At 45.2% G+C, this 14,232-nt stretch overlaps 3 protein-coding genes across 3 annotated transcripts in view; 2 read left to right on the plus strand and 1 right to left on the minus strand.

The window, feature by feature from the left end:
• map3k3 (mitogen-activated protein kinase kinase kinase 3) overlaps window positions 1-14,232 on the minus strand; it is a 158,650-nt gene that overhangs the window by 120,428 nt on the left and 23,990 nt on the right. The window contains exon 2 of the mRNA XM_043675368.2: window positions 3,113-3,192. Within this exon, the coding sequence (XP_043531303.1) occupies window positions 3,113-3,116 (4 nt within the window). The 5' untranslated portion in view covers window positions 3,117-3,192. The remainder of the gene's footprint in view (window positions 1-3,112; window positions 3,193-14,232) is intronic.
• LOC148141824 (uncharacterized) lies at window positions 8,354-10,103 on the plus strand. The gene is made up of 2 exons (XM_087977610.1): window positions 8,354-9,414; window positions 10,023-10,103. The coding sequence occupies exons 1-2, from the start codon at window positions 8,383-8,385 to the stop codon at window positions 10,101-10,103; spliced, it is 1,113 nt and encodes a 370-aa protein (XP_087833736.1). The 5' UTR covers window positions 8,354-8,382.
• Window positions 10,738-12,315, plus strand: LOC148141825 (uncharacterized). Its single transcript, XM_087977611.1, has one exon. The coding sequence runs from the start codon at window positions 10,738-10,740 to the stop codon at window positions 12,262-12,264; it is 1,527 nt and encodes a 508-aa protein (XP_087833737.1). The 3' UTR covers window positions 12,265-12,315.

Raw genomic sequence — 14,232 nt, forward strand, 5'->3', positions numbered from 1 at the left:
AATTTAAGACTTCTACCAGGCCACCATACAATCTTCTCTTTTATTCAGAAAATGCACCAGGCTGTTTAATCATTTCTCACTGTAGAAAATAACTATTTTAACTATGCATAGTACACTCCATATATTGATGCAGCAGAAATTCAAAGTCTTGTAGCAGCACAAGGACAATATTAAGTTGATTCTGGCAGTCAATGCAAATAGATACAGCATCATCTGAACTCTTCAGTTCAGCAGGATGCCATTCTAAAAATGCACATGAAACTGCTCAATTCAAATGCATAAAATCATAACATACAAAAGACCACCTGGGTCCATTATAGCATCAATACATAATAACAGTACTGCTTCTATCCTCTGTTCAGTCAGTTTCAGCAATGTTGCTTCTTCCAAGACTTACTCAAGGAACCTGTACAGGATGGGTAGAAAAGTCAACAGATTACTCTCGTAAACTTTGTAGCTGAAGAGCAAATGTTTACAGGATTTGGTGGGCAAGCATAGAGAGAGAGCTCAACTCTCTAATTAGCATGAGCTGCGCATGTGTCTTTGATATAAGCAGCAGCAGCTACCTATTCATTCAGAAATAATGTGCAAAAGATAGAAATTAAAATAAACTTGTTTTTAATAAAAAAAACAGTCCCTGACTCCCGGATCTCTTTTTTTCTAAATACGGGACATAGCTTTTGACATAATTTGCATGTGTTAGCATACGTAGAACAGCTCTGCTTCCATCAGCCAGGATGTGCCTTTGTTTGAATCTTCCAGTCCAGCCACCTCACTAGTCTGTTACTCAGTTGAGGTCTTGCACTGCCATGTCTTCACATCAAGTGGCCTAAGATTGTGGGCGGCACGGTGGCACAGTGGTTAGCACTGCTGCCTCACAGCGCCAGAGACCCGGGTTCAATTCCCGCCTCAGGCGACTGACTGTGTGGAGTTTGCACATTCTCCCCGTGCTCCAGTTTCCTCCCACAGTCCAAAGATGTGCAGGTCAGGTGAATTGGCCATGCTAAATTGTCCGTAGTGTTAGGTAAGGGGTAAATGTAGGGGTATGGGCGGTTTGCGCTTTGGCGGGTCGGTGTAGACTTGTTGGGCCGAAGGGCCTGTTTCCACACTGTAAAGTAATCTAATCTAATCTAAAAAAGATGAGATCACTATCTGCAGCTGCAACTGAAATCTGCACTTTTACAGATCAGATGATAGGAGCAGTAAGTGAACTGTATGGTTTAAGCACTGCACACAGATATTCAAAGACTTGTATTAATTTTCAAAAATATGACAGAAAAAATAGCATATTGATCAGTATACTTTCTAAGGAGCAGTGGAAGGCTTTAAAGACAGCATTTCAGCAGAAACATACTAAATGAAGGGAAACACCTGAGCACAAACATAACAGCAAACTACACACGGTGCTGGTAACAAGTAATCTGTGGAAATTGATCTATAACTGCATTTCACATGACAGTGATGTGAAAGTAAGGGATTAATGAGTCGTTGTGTTGCTGTCTGACACCCAGATTCATCTGTTCAATTAAATAATTAATTTGCAATGACCTGCTTGCTCTGAAACCTGAATGATTTGTATTGGGGCACATTTATTAATGAATTGGCAGATGACTCCCCGCTGATGCTTTTTCATATTCATTCTGCCACATTTATTTATTCAAATACTGACTGGCATGCTTTCTCCAAAGCCTGATTGAGGCGACAATATTTACATAATTAACTGCCAGCTTCCTCTAGCATCACCCTGTCTTTTGGAGTGCATGTCCAAAAATTGCTCCTTTCTTAAAAGATTAAAAATGACTGCACTCGTAAAAACAGTTGTGGATACAGTTGGAAATGCAACTTTACTGAGAACAGTACTACTTCTGATTGAAAGACTGGAAGGGATAGCAAACTCATCATTAGAAAATGGAAAACAAAAATAGAAATTGCCAAAAAAGCTCAGCAGGTCTGGCAGCATCTGTGGAGAGAAGTCGGAGTTAACGTTTCAGATCCAATCCTCCCTTTAGGAAATGGGCATGGCTTGGGCACAACAGCATTGCTCAAAAATGTAATAAACTTGAATTGGTGGCTCAGCATTAAATAACAAAGACTTAAAACTTTGACCCATCCACACATTTCTCTGACACCCTGGAGACATTTTGTGCAATTAAATACTCGGGAAAACCAAACAGGTTGGGCACCTGGCTGACTAGCTCAAACATTTCAGTGTCAAATTGTGTTTTCCTATGCCAAAGATGTGTTAGAAATGCAAGTTTTTTCCAGTTATCTGTCAGCAGGAAAGTCATCCCTAATCACTTCTACACTGTTCATCAGCCACTGGCACTTTGAAAGGATTAGGAGGTGATCAATTACCAAGAAAGTAACTGGGAGTTTGGAAAAAAGGAACATGCAATGTAAGAATAAGAACTGCTTCCTATGGGGTTTATGACTGTACCACAACTTACATAGTCCCATGCCTTCAGCGGTTCTGTATTCAGTCCAACACAATAGTTGAATATGTATTTTATGAACACAGTCCTTCATCCCATTTGATGTCACTATCACATAATCATTTCATAACTTACTTTTCTATAAACTCTAAGTGAGTGCAGAGAAACTTGGTCAGATAGAGAACAGGTCACCTGCCAGAGTAGACCTATATAGGCTAGTTGTGTTTAATTTGCACCCCGTTAAGTTGGCTGGTCTCCACATCAAGGGAGCAGTAAGAGACACCATTCCATTCCCATACATCATCTCAGGTCTTTAGCTCAAAAAACAGGGAAGTGTAGCCATGAGGAGAATTTGTCTAAAGACCCAGATAGTTTGCTGACACTCACCAACTCCTTTTACACAGGAAGATCATTTGTGTACTGAGTAAGTACTTCTGATTTTTGGAACTTGATCAATGCTTTCAGGGCTGATAGTGGTGGTGGTGGTTTAGGGGTGGGGTAGAAAGGAGACTTTTTCTTTTAAAAAGTGACACTGCAGCTAGGTACTCCTTTTGAAACATGCTGCACAGTTTGCTAAAACATCCTGGCAGGATGAGCCAATCTCTTGACAGTATCATTCCCAGATGTAAATTACAAACCTATCAGGAAGTTGAATTATTTCTGGAAGAGAGTTCACTTACCCATATTTGAAGCAGGCAATGTTGTAAATTCTGTTCAAGTCTGGGCAGATTTTCCTCTGCTGAACAGGCAACTATGGCAACTGTAAAGACAGCAGAGAAAATATTCAGCTTAACAAACAGCAATTTTATATTTCAAAATACTAACAAAGTTTGTTCCAATTGATTAATAGAGATACAGCAATTAAGTTCATTTATTTGGATCTCCCAAAACTTAAACCACCAGAATAAGTAGCACTCTTTTGGATTGACTGGGTGTTTTTCACACTTTTTATCATCCCTATAGACAGTTATTGTTAAAATAGCAAATCTGAACTAGTCAGTTTCTAGCCACATCTGCAGACTGTCCAAGTGAAGTGTGCAACAATGGTTAATCAACATACAAACAGCAAAACATGGTTTAACTCAGTTGATTTATAATAGCATGTTAACAAAACTGATATCTTCATCCTTTGGAATGCATTTGTTGGTTCACTGCTAGTCTCAAGAAACCGCTTCATGCCTCCACAGGCTAATGTTTAGAAGTAACCTGCTTAACAATAAGTTCCACAATCAGTGGAAGAGAGTTTGCTGCATTCAACAGCTCAAAAAAATTAGTGTCATGAGAAGAATGAACATGGGATTCTGCTATTCTCCCCGATTGGGCTTTGAGCCCTTAGATAAACTGTACAGACAGCGTGATCAAAACGACAATATATTTTCTCGCGGGCCAACATATCTGGATACATTATCTCCAAAGGACCAATTATACACAGGACCCAAGCTTCAGGAATAAATCTGCATGGGCAGATTACACAAGGTTGACCCCATTTTGTTTTTGGTTCATAGTACATCCAACATGTCATTCGGGGGAAAGGGAAGCAAGGGTTCCATAGTGGTGCAACACATTCAAGTATACAGAAACAATGATCTTCTGAGAGTGTGCTTTTGTGGGGGTGGGGTGGGGTGGAGGAAATGAGGGAGGGAGAGGGTGAGGGAGAGGGAGGGAGAGGGAGAGGGAGAGGGAGGGAGAGGGAGGGAGAGGGAGGAGAGGGGGAAGGGGAGGAGAGGGGGAGGAAGAAGGGGGGGAGGAAGAGAGGGAGGAAGAGAGGGGGGGAGGAAGAGAGGGGGGGAGGAAGAGAGGGGGGGAGGAAGAGAGGGGGGGAGGAAGAGAGGGGGGGAGGAAGAGAGGGGGGGAGGAAGAGAGGGGGGGAGGAAGAGAGGGGGGGAGGAAGAGAGGGGGGGAGGAAGAGAGGGGGGGAGGAAGAGAGGGGGGGAGGAAGAGAGGGGGGGAGGAAGAGAGGGGGGGAGGAAGAGAGGGGGGGAGGAAGAGAGGGGGGGAGGAAGAGAGGGGGGGAGGAAGAGAGGGGGGGAGGAAGAGAGGGGGGGAGGAAGAGAGGGGGGGAGGAAGAGAGGGGGGGAGGAAGAGAGGGGGGGAGGAAGAGAGGGGGGGAGGAAGAGAGGGGGGGAGGAAGAGAGGGGGGGAGGAAGAGAGGGGGGGAGGAAGAGAGGGGGGAAGAGAGGGGGGAAGTGAGGGGGGAAGAGAGGTGTGTGCGTGCACGTGTATTAGGCAGACGAGGGGGAAAGGGAGGGAGGTGTGTGCGTGCATGCGCGTCAGGCAGACGAAAGGATGAATTGCAGTTAACCAGGGAGAAAGAAACACTGATAATGGAGACAGTGGGTGGGTGGAAATTTGTTAGCTGTGCTGAAAGCAGCTCGTGTCATGACAGTGTTTGGGGAGCAGAATCCCATATTCATTCTTCTCATGACACTAATTTTTTTGAGCTGTTGAATGCAGCAGATAAAGGACATGGAAGGATAAAGGTAGATAAAGGACATGGAAGGATGTGTTCAGGATCGAAAATAATAGAACTCAATATCAAGTCCTGAACGGCTCCCAGGTGAACAATGAAATGCTGTTATTCCAACTTATGCGGAGTCTCACTGGTAAACCGTAGCAAGCCTGAGGCAGAAATCGTGCAATGAACATGGTAGTGTGGTGAGGTGGCAGGAAACTGGAAGCTCAAGGTCATTTTTATGGCATGGACAGAGTCTGGCAACTGTCTTTGCAGTATCAGTTCAAACTAGCCACAACATAAAATTAACTTAAGGCAGGCATTACTTTATAAACCACAGAAGATTCTTTGATGTAACAATGTCCAAATACAACCAGCAAAAACATATCAGTGTGGCAGCAGATTATAAATTCAGAGCTGAGTGTGAGCAAAATCAAAAACATTTGAACCTTTGTGTGATAAAGACTTATTGAATGTACATGACTCTATGTTACTTCAATCGTGTAGAACAATTAAGACTTCAATTGCTTACAAACATGCATCTTCCCTTTGTTTACCTTCTATTACCCCAAGACGAAACAGGCACTTGTAATACAAGGGTAGTGTCTCTACCTCTGAGCTAGGAAACCTGCATTCAAGTCCCACCTGCTCCAGAGGTGTGTAATAATATGATTACAAAATATCTTACTCCCACCAAACCAAGATTAAACAGGCTATTGTGGTGCAATGGTAGCTTTCATACTCTAGATCTGGAGAACTGGGCTCAAATGCCATGTACTCCAGAGGTGTGTCTAACAGCTCTGAACAGGTTGTTTTCAATGATGTTCATGCACAATGATGTCTGTACAGAGGAACTACAGAGAGCAGCCAAAAATCACCTATGCAGTGTACTTAAAAAGAAAGGGTACCCAATGAATATAGTCCGCTGATTTCTCAGCGACAAACCCAAACAATGAGACAAAAAACGCCCAGAAAACCTAGCCACTCTCCCCTACATCAAAGACATCTCGGAAATGACTGCCAGACTAATCAGACCCCTTGGCATCATGGTAGCCCACAAACCCGCCAACACACTAAAACAGTAGCTTAGTAAGTTTGCAGATGACACCAAAATTGGAGGTGTAGTGGACAGTGAAGAATGTCACCTCAGATTACAACAGGATCTGGACCAGATGGGCCAATAGGCTGAGAAGTGGCAGACGGAGCTTAATTCAGATAAATGCGAGGTATGCATTTTGGGAAAGCAAATCTTAGCAGGACGTATCCACTTAATGGTAAGGTCCTAGGGAGTGTTGCTGAACAAAGAGACCTTGGAGTGCAGGTTCAAAGCTCCTTGAAAGTGGAGAAGCAAGTAGATAGGATAGTGAAGAAGGCGTTTGGTATGCTTTCCTTTATTGGTCAGAGTATTGAGTACAGGAGTTGGGAGGTTATGTTGCAGCTGTACAGGACATTAGTTAGGCCCTGTTGGAATATTTTGTGCAATTCTGGTCTCCTTCCTATCGGATAGATGTTGTGAAACTTGAAAGGGTTCAGAAAAGATTTACAAGGATGTTGCCAGGGTTGGAGGATCTGAGCTATAGGGAGAGGCTGAACAAGTTGTGGCTGTGTTCCCTGGAGCATCGGAAGCTGAGGGGTGACCTTCTAGAGTTTTACAAAACTATGAGGGGCATGGATAGGATAAATAGGCAAAGTCTTTTCCCTGGGGTGGGGGAGTCCAGAACTAGAGGGCATAGAACGAGAGGGGAAAGATATAAAAGAGACCTAAGGGGCAACTTTTTCATGCAGAGGGTGGTAAGTGTATGGAATGAGCTGCCAGAGGATGTGGTGCAGGCTGGTACAATTGCAACAGTTAAGAGGCATTTGGATGGGTATATAAATAGGAAAGGTTTGGAGGGATATGGGCCGGGTACTGGCAGGTGAGACTAGATTGGGTTGGAATACCTGGTCGGCATGGAGGGGTTGGACCGAAGGGTCTGTTTCCATGCTATATGACTCTATGACCATATACAGACAACAAGCAAAACTAATGTCATCTACAAAGTACCTTGCAAGAGTTGTAACAAACACTACATTGGACAAACAGGCAGAAAACTAGCCACCAGGATACATGAACACCAACTAGCCACAAAAAAACATGACTCTCTCTCACTAGTATCCTCACATATGGATAAGGAAGGACACCACTTTGACTGGGACAATACATCCATCCTAGGACGAGCCAAACAAAGACATGCATGAGATTTCCTAGAACCATGACATTCTGTGGTGAAAGGGTTAAAATTATGTCCCAATACATGTGTGAATCTTATCATGAATATGTTACCGGAATGGAAGGTGTTGCTTAGTCTTGCCCTGTTGTTCGCATGAATGTTTAGATCTCGAAAGAGTATATAAGCTGGGAAAGTCCCCAGTTCGGTAGAGTCTGCTCCGGGTTACGTTTAACCGCCGAGCGTGGGTTGTTGGCAACCGCTCTACGAGAACTGACGGCTCCCAGTTCCGGTAACATGTAGAGTGAGTATAAACCAGACCCGTTGTAAGTACGAGACCTGGTTGAGGCGACACTGCGGGGAATAAAATACTTATATTCTAGCAAACTCGTCTCTCAGTTCTTTTCTCCTGGTCTGTGTCAGACTACTCTCCTGCGAACCCGATCCTTGAGAATTTATAAAACATTTTGGCGTAGTCAGCAGGATCAATCGCAATTGGGGAGAGATTTTGATACAGAACAATGTTTGGGAAAAGGACTAAGAAACCAGAAGAACAAACTGTGGAGGTCCCAACCGTCCCGGGATGGCAGGGACCGTGGCATGACGTGGCAGTTTGTTTGAGGAATGGTGGGGGGCGACCGGAAAACTGGGAAGCCGAGGGCATAGGAACCCCAGTGTCGCTGCTGTCTACCCTTGAGAGGATCCCAGTCCTGCCGAAGAACCCCTTGCCTGGGGTACAGCGGAGGATGTGGGCAAATGGTGGGGGGCGACCGGAAAACTGGGAAGCCGAGGGCGTAGGAACCCCAGTGTCGCTGCTGTCTACCCTTGAGAGGATCCCAGTCCTGCCGAAGAACCCCTTGCCTGGATGTGGGCATGTGCGGCGGCTTGTAGACAACAGTCAGACAAGCGCCAAAATGCTGAAGCAGAATTAGCCCTCCTGAAACATGAGCAGGGACTCAGTTCGGGAGATGCCTCTATGTTGAGGCAGGAAATTATGAAGTTAAAGGCTGAATTGACAGCATTAACTGAACTAGCAGGACGAACTATTATGTATCTGTCTGCTAAGAAACGGAAAGAGAAAAGGAAGGTCCCTCGAACCCCGGACCCAGTACAAGTACGGGCGTTTGTAGCCCAGTTAAATAACGGGGATCGGTGGGATATCGATCATTGGGATGGAAATATTTGGGGAGATTCAGATGATCAGTATGAAGATGACCCACCCGTACTCCAGGCTAAACCAGTAGTTAGGAGAAAACAAGTCCAGAGACTCCTCCCGGTGCAGCGGGAAGTAATGTTAGATGGGGAAGGGAATCCCATACGGAATGAACAGGGGGAGGCAATTATGCATGAATTACCGCGGGCTCAGCCTCCTGCGGAATTGGGATTTTGGTCCCGGAAATTGCCCCCGGCAGGGGAACGATACACCCCCTTTGAGAAACAATTGTTATCATGTTACTGGAGCTTGGTGGAAACTGAAGCTCTAACTATTGGACATGAAGTGATCATGAGAACAGCTATTCCTATCCTCCCGTGGGTACTCAGTGACCCCACTACCCACAGGATAGGAACCGCCCAAGAGAGCAGCATTATCAAATGGAAATGGTACGTGTCAGAAAGAGTGCGGACTGGACAAAAGGGAGTGTCAGTCCTGCATGAGCAAGTGGCGGAGGCCCCTGAGGAAGGGGAAAAGCGGTTTGAGGTGATTGAGTATAAAGAATCACCCGTCAAGATGGGCAAACGGTATGATGAACTGACCCTGGATGAACAAACCACGGCTTGGTTTGTAGATGGGTCAGCCCAATGGAAGGCAGGACAACGTAGATGGAAAGCTGCCGCTTTTAATCCGAAACAAGGTATAACCCTAGAAGAACTAGGCGAGGGGAAAAGTAGTCAGTGGGCAGAATTAAAAGCAGTACATATGGTGGTCATGCAAGCGGGGGTCATGGGAGTTTATTTGTTTTCTGACTCCTGGTCAGTGGTTAATGGCATGACCCAATGGATGCCAACTTGGCAGGCCAATCAGTGGATGATTCAGAATAGGGAGGTATGGGGTAAACAATTATGGGAAGATATATGGGAGAAGGCTCGACATCTAGATATATTTATTACCCATGTAGACGCTCATACATCCCGAAATGATGTGGAAGCTTTACATAACCGATATGTAGACGGCATTGTCCGAGCCATGAGTGTACAAAGGGGCACCTCAGTGGACTTGGCTAGATGGGCACACATTAAAGCCGGACACTGGGGAGTGCAAGGAACCTTGCAGTGGGCTCGAGATCGGGGAATAGATCTTATGGTAGATGATGTCAAGACTGCAGTAAATCAATGCGAGCAGTGTCAGCATCAACGGCAGGGAGTGCCCCAACATATGATGGGACATATACACCGAGGAGAGGGACCGGGACAGAGCTGGCAAATGGACTTTGTGGGTCCATTACCTTCCTCACAAGGATGTAACCATATATGTACAGCTGTGGACACTATGTCTGGGGTTTTGGTAGCCCATCCCTGTCGACATAACAACCAACAGGCTACCTTACGGTGTTTAGATTTGATCGAACAATTTTATGGATTGCCCATACAGGTCCAGAGTGACAATGGCTCCCATTTCACAGGAGGGATGGTGAAGCAGTGGTGTCATGATAACCATGTGGAGTGGATTTATCACGTGCCCTACCATCCGCAAGCTGCGGGACTTATTGAACGAATGAACGGGCTTCTAAAATCCTCCCTGCGAAAGGCAGGAGGATGTAATAATTTAACAGGTTGGAAGAAACAATTGATTCGGGTAGTAAAGCAAATTAATAACCGCCCATTGGGAAACGGGGTGACGCCCTTGAATCGGATGATACGGGTGTGTGATACCCCAAAGGCACAGCCTATTAAAATGTGGAAATTTGCTAAGGAAGCTAATATTCCCGTAAGGGCCACACCGGCTTCGGCTGGACTGGACTTACGAGCGTTCACTACACAGACTTTGGTCCAACAAAAACCTACGGTGATTAAGACCGGATTAGGATTGATTTGTCCCCCTGGAACCTATGGGCATATCCTCCCGCGATCGGGATTGTCACTAAAGGGGATTGATGTAATGGCAGGAGTAATTGACGCGGACTACCAAGGAGAATTGGGAGTAGTCCTGGTCAACATCATATCTGAACCTTATGTGATACAGAAGGGAGACAGAATAGCACAATTAGTTATTAAACCATGTAACCTTACAACGGTGGAAGAGACGGGAGCTCCCGTTAAGGTTACTGAGCGTGGGACGGGGGGATTTGGGTCTACTGACACTAAGGGTGCCAAGGTATGGGTACGCCAGACAACTGGTCCCCCCAAACCGGCAGAGATCATAGCCCAAGGAAAAGACAGTCTGGTCACCATTATGTATCCTGGGGAATCAGTCTGGAGGAGTGTGCCAGCTCAGTCGTTGGTACCCTTATCGAAACAAAATGTAGGTTGGAAAATTAGTAGTGAGGAACGACAGCAAGATGATTTTAAGTGCGCGGCAAATCAATGGTGTACAATTTTAGATCTCACGAGTGATTGTCAAATGTATACTTGTGTACGATGTTATAAGGGGAGAAATGTAACTTTGATAACCCCTAACTGTACATTGATGTTGAATGCAACGGTGAATATGTGTCATTGGAATATAACCGCTCGTGAATGTGAAAGCTCAAACGGGGCACGATGGAACATCACGACTGGAGATGAGGACATCTGGATCAGCAATGGAACAGTTATTCAAAACCGGACTCGAATGTTATGGCTGATCTTGGTGCGCCCTAACGTCTCTGACGCGCACCGCACACAGTTGGCTCCCATTATGTCAACTTGTCAGCAGATGGCCCAGGCAGTACTGCACACTGATGTTCACTGGCAGGTGCGGCTGCCGGCTATCCCAGAATGCCAACATAAGAGGAGGCGGCGTGCATGGTATGACACTCTACTGGGAGGTGCAGGAACTGTCATGGGTATCTCAAATGCTATTGACTCTGAGGTAACCCGTACTAAATTATCTAACACGGGACAAGCCACCTCACAAGGACTACACACTATTGGAAGATGGATGCCATCCGTAATGATGACTCAAGGAGAAACAGCTAAAATATTGATACAATCCCTGCAATGGGAACTAGATGTCTGGGGTGCCACCCAGGAACTGTTTGAGAACATTGCAGCTCAGTTAAATTGGACTGCCTGTCATATTCAAATGTTGCACGCACAAATACAGAAAGAACGATTTTTGCGTGTGGTAACATCCCCCAATGTACAAGCGTGGAGGGGAATATGGAATGTATCTGAGAAATTGTGGATGATAACCCATCCAGAAAGAACATGGTGTAACGCAACTATGTGTAGAGGATACTTTGTTACCATGAATGTAACCCACACTGTTACGGTCTGTCGATATTATGTATTACCAGTGATTACATCTTCTGGATATTATTTTCTGAAGACAAGGGGGCAGTGGTTTAGCCCAGATACCAATATTACCTATGATCTGTCCGCTTGTGAACAGACTGATCAGGGAAAAACTTGCCTACTGATGGACAGATATCAGGACCCTTGCTTGACTAAGGGAACGGCCCTGTGCGAATGGACTGTTGAAACTCCAAGGGACATGATGTGGCAGATTGGGCCACACACGCTCTGTGTGGCTACCAATAATCCACATCCTATGCTTCCCTCAGCACCGTTCTCGGGATGCCTCTCAAATGTCTATCAGTGGCAATGGCAGAATCAGACCTATCTGTTAACCAATTATAGCAGTGCTCACCACTTTACCAAGGTGCAGTGGAAAGTGCTGATGAATCCTTGGAACATTTCCCTGGATCGGTTTAAGCAAGCATTGGACCGATCCGAGGAGCTTAAGCAGATATTACGAAAGCATCAAACCAATGTCACCAAGGTTACAGTGTCTACCTTTATACATGGACAGGAGGTAGTACACGCTGCCCATGTAGTGGAAGTAGAGTCAGCTCATCATTGGTGGGATATGTTGAGTGGTATGTCCTCCACTGCGGGGAAGTTCCTATTCCCACCCTTATCGATCCTGGTAGGAGTCCTGGTGATCTTAACATGCTGTAATATCCTGACTTGCTTGTATATTTGGCGTGTACGTAGACGCTTGTTGGAAAAAATATATATGGGCATGATGTAACACATGTATTGGGCCAATCAGTGGAATGTGGTGAAAGGGTTAAAATTATGTCCCAATACATGTGTGAATCTTATCATGAATATGTTACCGGAATGGAAGGTGTTGCTTAGTCTTGCCCTGTTGTTCGCATGAATGTTTAGATCTCGAAAGAGTATATAAGCTGGGAAAGTCCCCAGTTCGGGAGAGTCTGCTCCGGGTTACGTTTAACCGCCGAGCGTGGGTTGTTGGCAACCGCTCTACGAGAACTGACGGCTCCCAGTTCCGGTAACATGTAGAGTGAGTATAAACCAGACCCGTTGTAAGTACGAGACCTGGTTGAGGCGACACTGCGGGGAATAAAATACTTATATTCTAGCAAACTCATCTCTCAGTTCTTTTCTCCTGGTCTGTGTCAGACTACTCTCCTGCGAACCCGATCCTTGAGAATTTATAAAACACATTCCAACTGGAACTCTATCAACAAACACATTGACTTGGACCCCATTTATCACCCCTGAGAAAAAGGACAGAAAATGACAACACTACCCCAAGGAAACCTAAACACAAATAAAAAGCAGGCGATACCACTAGTGCTTCATCCGGAGGCTCACTGATGTTGTTACCTGATATGGTGACGAAACGTCTGAAAACAGACCTAACAGCTCAGCGAGCAAACCTACATCCAAAACTGTGTGTTTTAAAATACTTGCAAAATTATTTAAATACACCTGTAGGCTTCAGCCAAACTCTCAATGTACCCTGGTGACACAGTGAAACCCCAGTACTCCACACACACAGACACACACACACACACAAAAATCAGCCCCTGTTCCCTCACCCCAAAAAAATGCCTTCTTTCCCACACACCGACTCACTCTCAGAAGACCCTCTTCTGAATCATTTGTTCCCTCTTAAACACTCAGCAACTCTTCTACCTAAAACCTTCCTCCCTCATTCAATCACCAGTCCCTTCTCCAACCAAACGTCACGCTCCTACTCCCCATTCATTTGGCAAATCTTAATCTCACCATCCAGCTCCTCCTGCATGCCAAACTCCATATACATTAGAGACAAGAGAATAATTAGGCAAAGAGTAGAGACCAAAGTGCCAGTCTGTGGCTGGAGCCAGAAGACAAAACTGAGATTTTAAGTGAAACTATTGTATTTGTATTCACTATTGAGAAGGATAATTTTTGTTTAGAGATCAGAAAAGGAGAGCGTTTTATACTTGAATGAATTAGTATTGAGAGGAAGGAGATATTAACAGGCTTGAAAGTGAATACGTCTCTGGGTCCAGACAAGATGTATCCGAGGCTGCTGTGGAAGGCAAGGGAAGATATTGTCGGGGCTCTGACATTTATTTTCAAATCCTCTTTGACCATAGAAGTTGACAGAGGAGTGGAATACAGTCCACGCAATGTAGTACTATTATTCAACAAGAAATTCTCTCATCAAAACATACAAGATCCTTAAGGGGCTTGACAGGGTGCTCCTGTTCAAGGGAGAATCGAGGACCAGAGGGCACAGTCTCAGAATAAGGGGCGCCAATTCAAGACTGAGATGAGGAGGAATGTCTTCTCTCAGAGGGTGGAGTCTCTTTGGAACTCCTTGTCACAGAGAGCTGTGGGAGCAAAGGCCTTGCAAAAATTTAAGGCTGAGATAAATATGTTCCTAGGCGAAAGTGGGTACTGCAGATGCTGGAGATTAGAGTCAAGATAAGAGTGGCACTGGAGAAGCACAGCAGGTCAGGTAGCATCCGAGGAACAGGAAAATCGATGTTTCAGGCAAAAGCCCTTCATCAGGAATCCTGATCAGTCGAGAAATCAAGGGTTACAGGGAAAACAGATGTGAGAAATACCACATAAGCCATGAGCCAATTGAATGGCAGAGCAGGGTTAAGGAGCAGCATGCTCTCCTCCTGTTCCTATTTCGTATGGTCATCTGGATTATCTAGGAAGTTATTGGCCAGTGGGTGGTAAGGAAACTATT

This window comes from Chiloscyllium plagiosum, unplaced genomic scaffold, assembly GCF_037043375.1.
Source record: "Chiloscyllium plagiosum isolate Xiang-an unplaced genomic scaffold, Cpla_swu_hap1 HiC_scaffold_32, whole genome shotgun sequence".
NCBI lineage: Eukaryota > Metazoa > Chordata > Chondrichthyes > Orectolobiformes > Hemiscylliidae > Chiloscyllium > Chiloscyllium plagiosum.

Excerpts from the sequence above, each read along its gene's own strand:
- LOC148141824 (XM_087977610.1), top strand. The coding sequence starts at position 8,383 with ATGTTAGATGGGGAAGGGAATCCCATACGGAATGAACAGGGGGAGGCA. Across the intron at positions 9,415-10,022 it reads TAGATGATGTCAAGACTGCA|GGCCACACCGGCTTCGGCTG; the intron begins GTAAATCAATGC and ends TATTCCCGTAAG.
- LOC148141825 (XM_087977611.1), top strand. The coding sequence starts at position 10,738 with ATGTGTCATTGGAATATAACCGCTCGTGAATGTGAAAGCTCAAACGGG.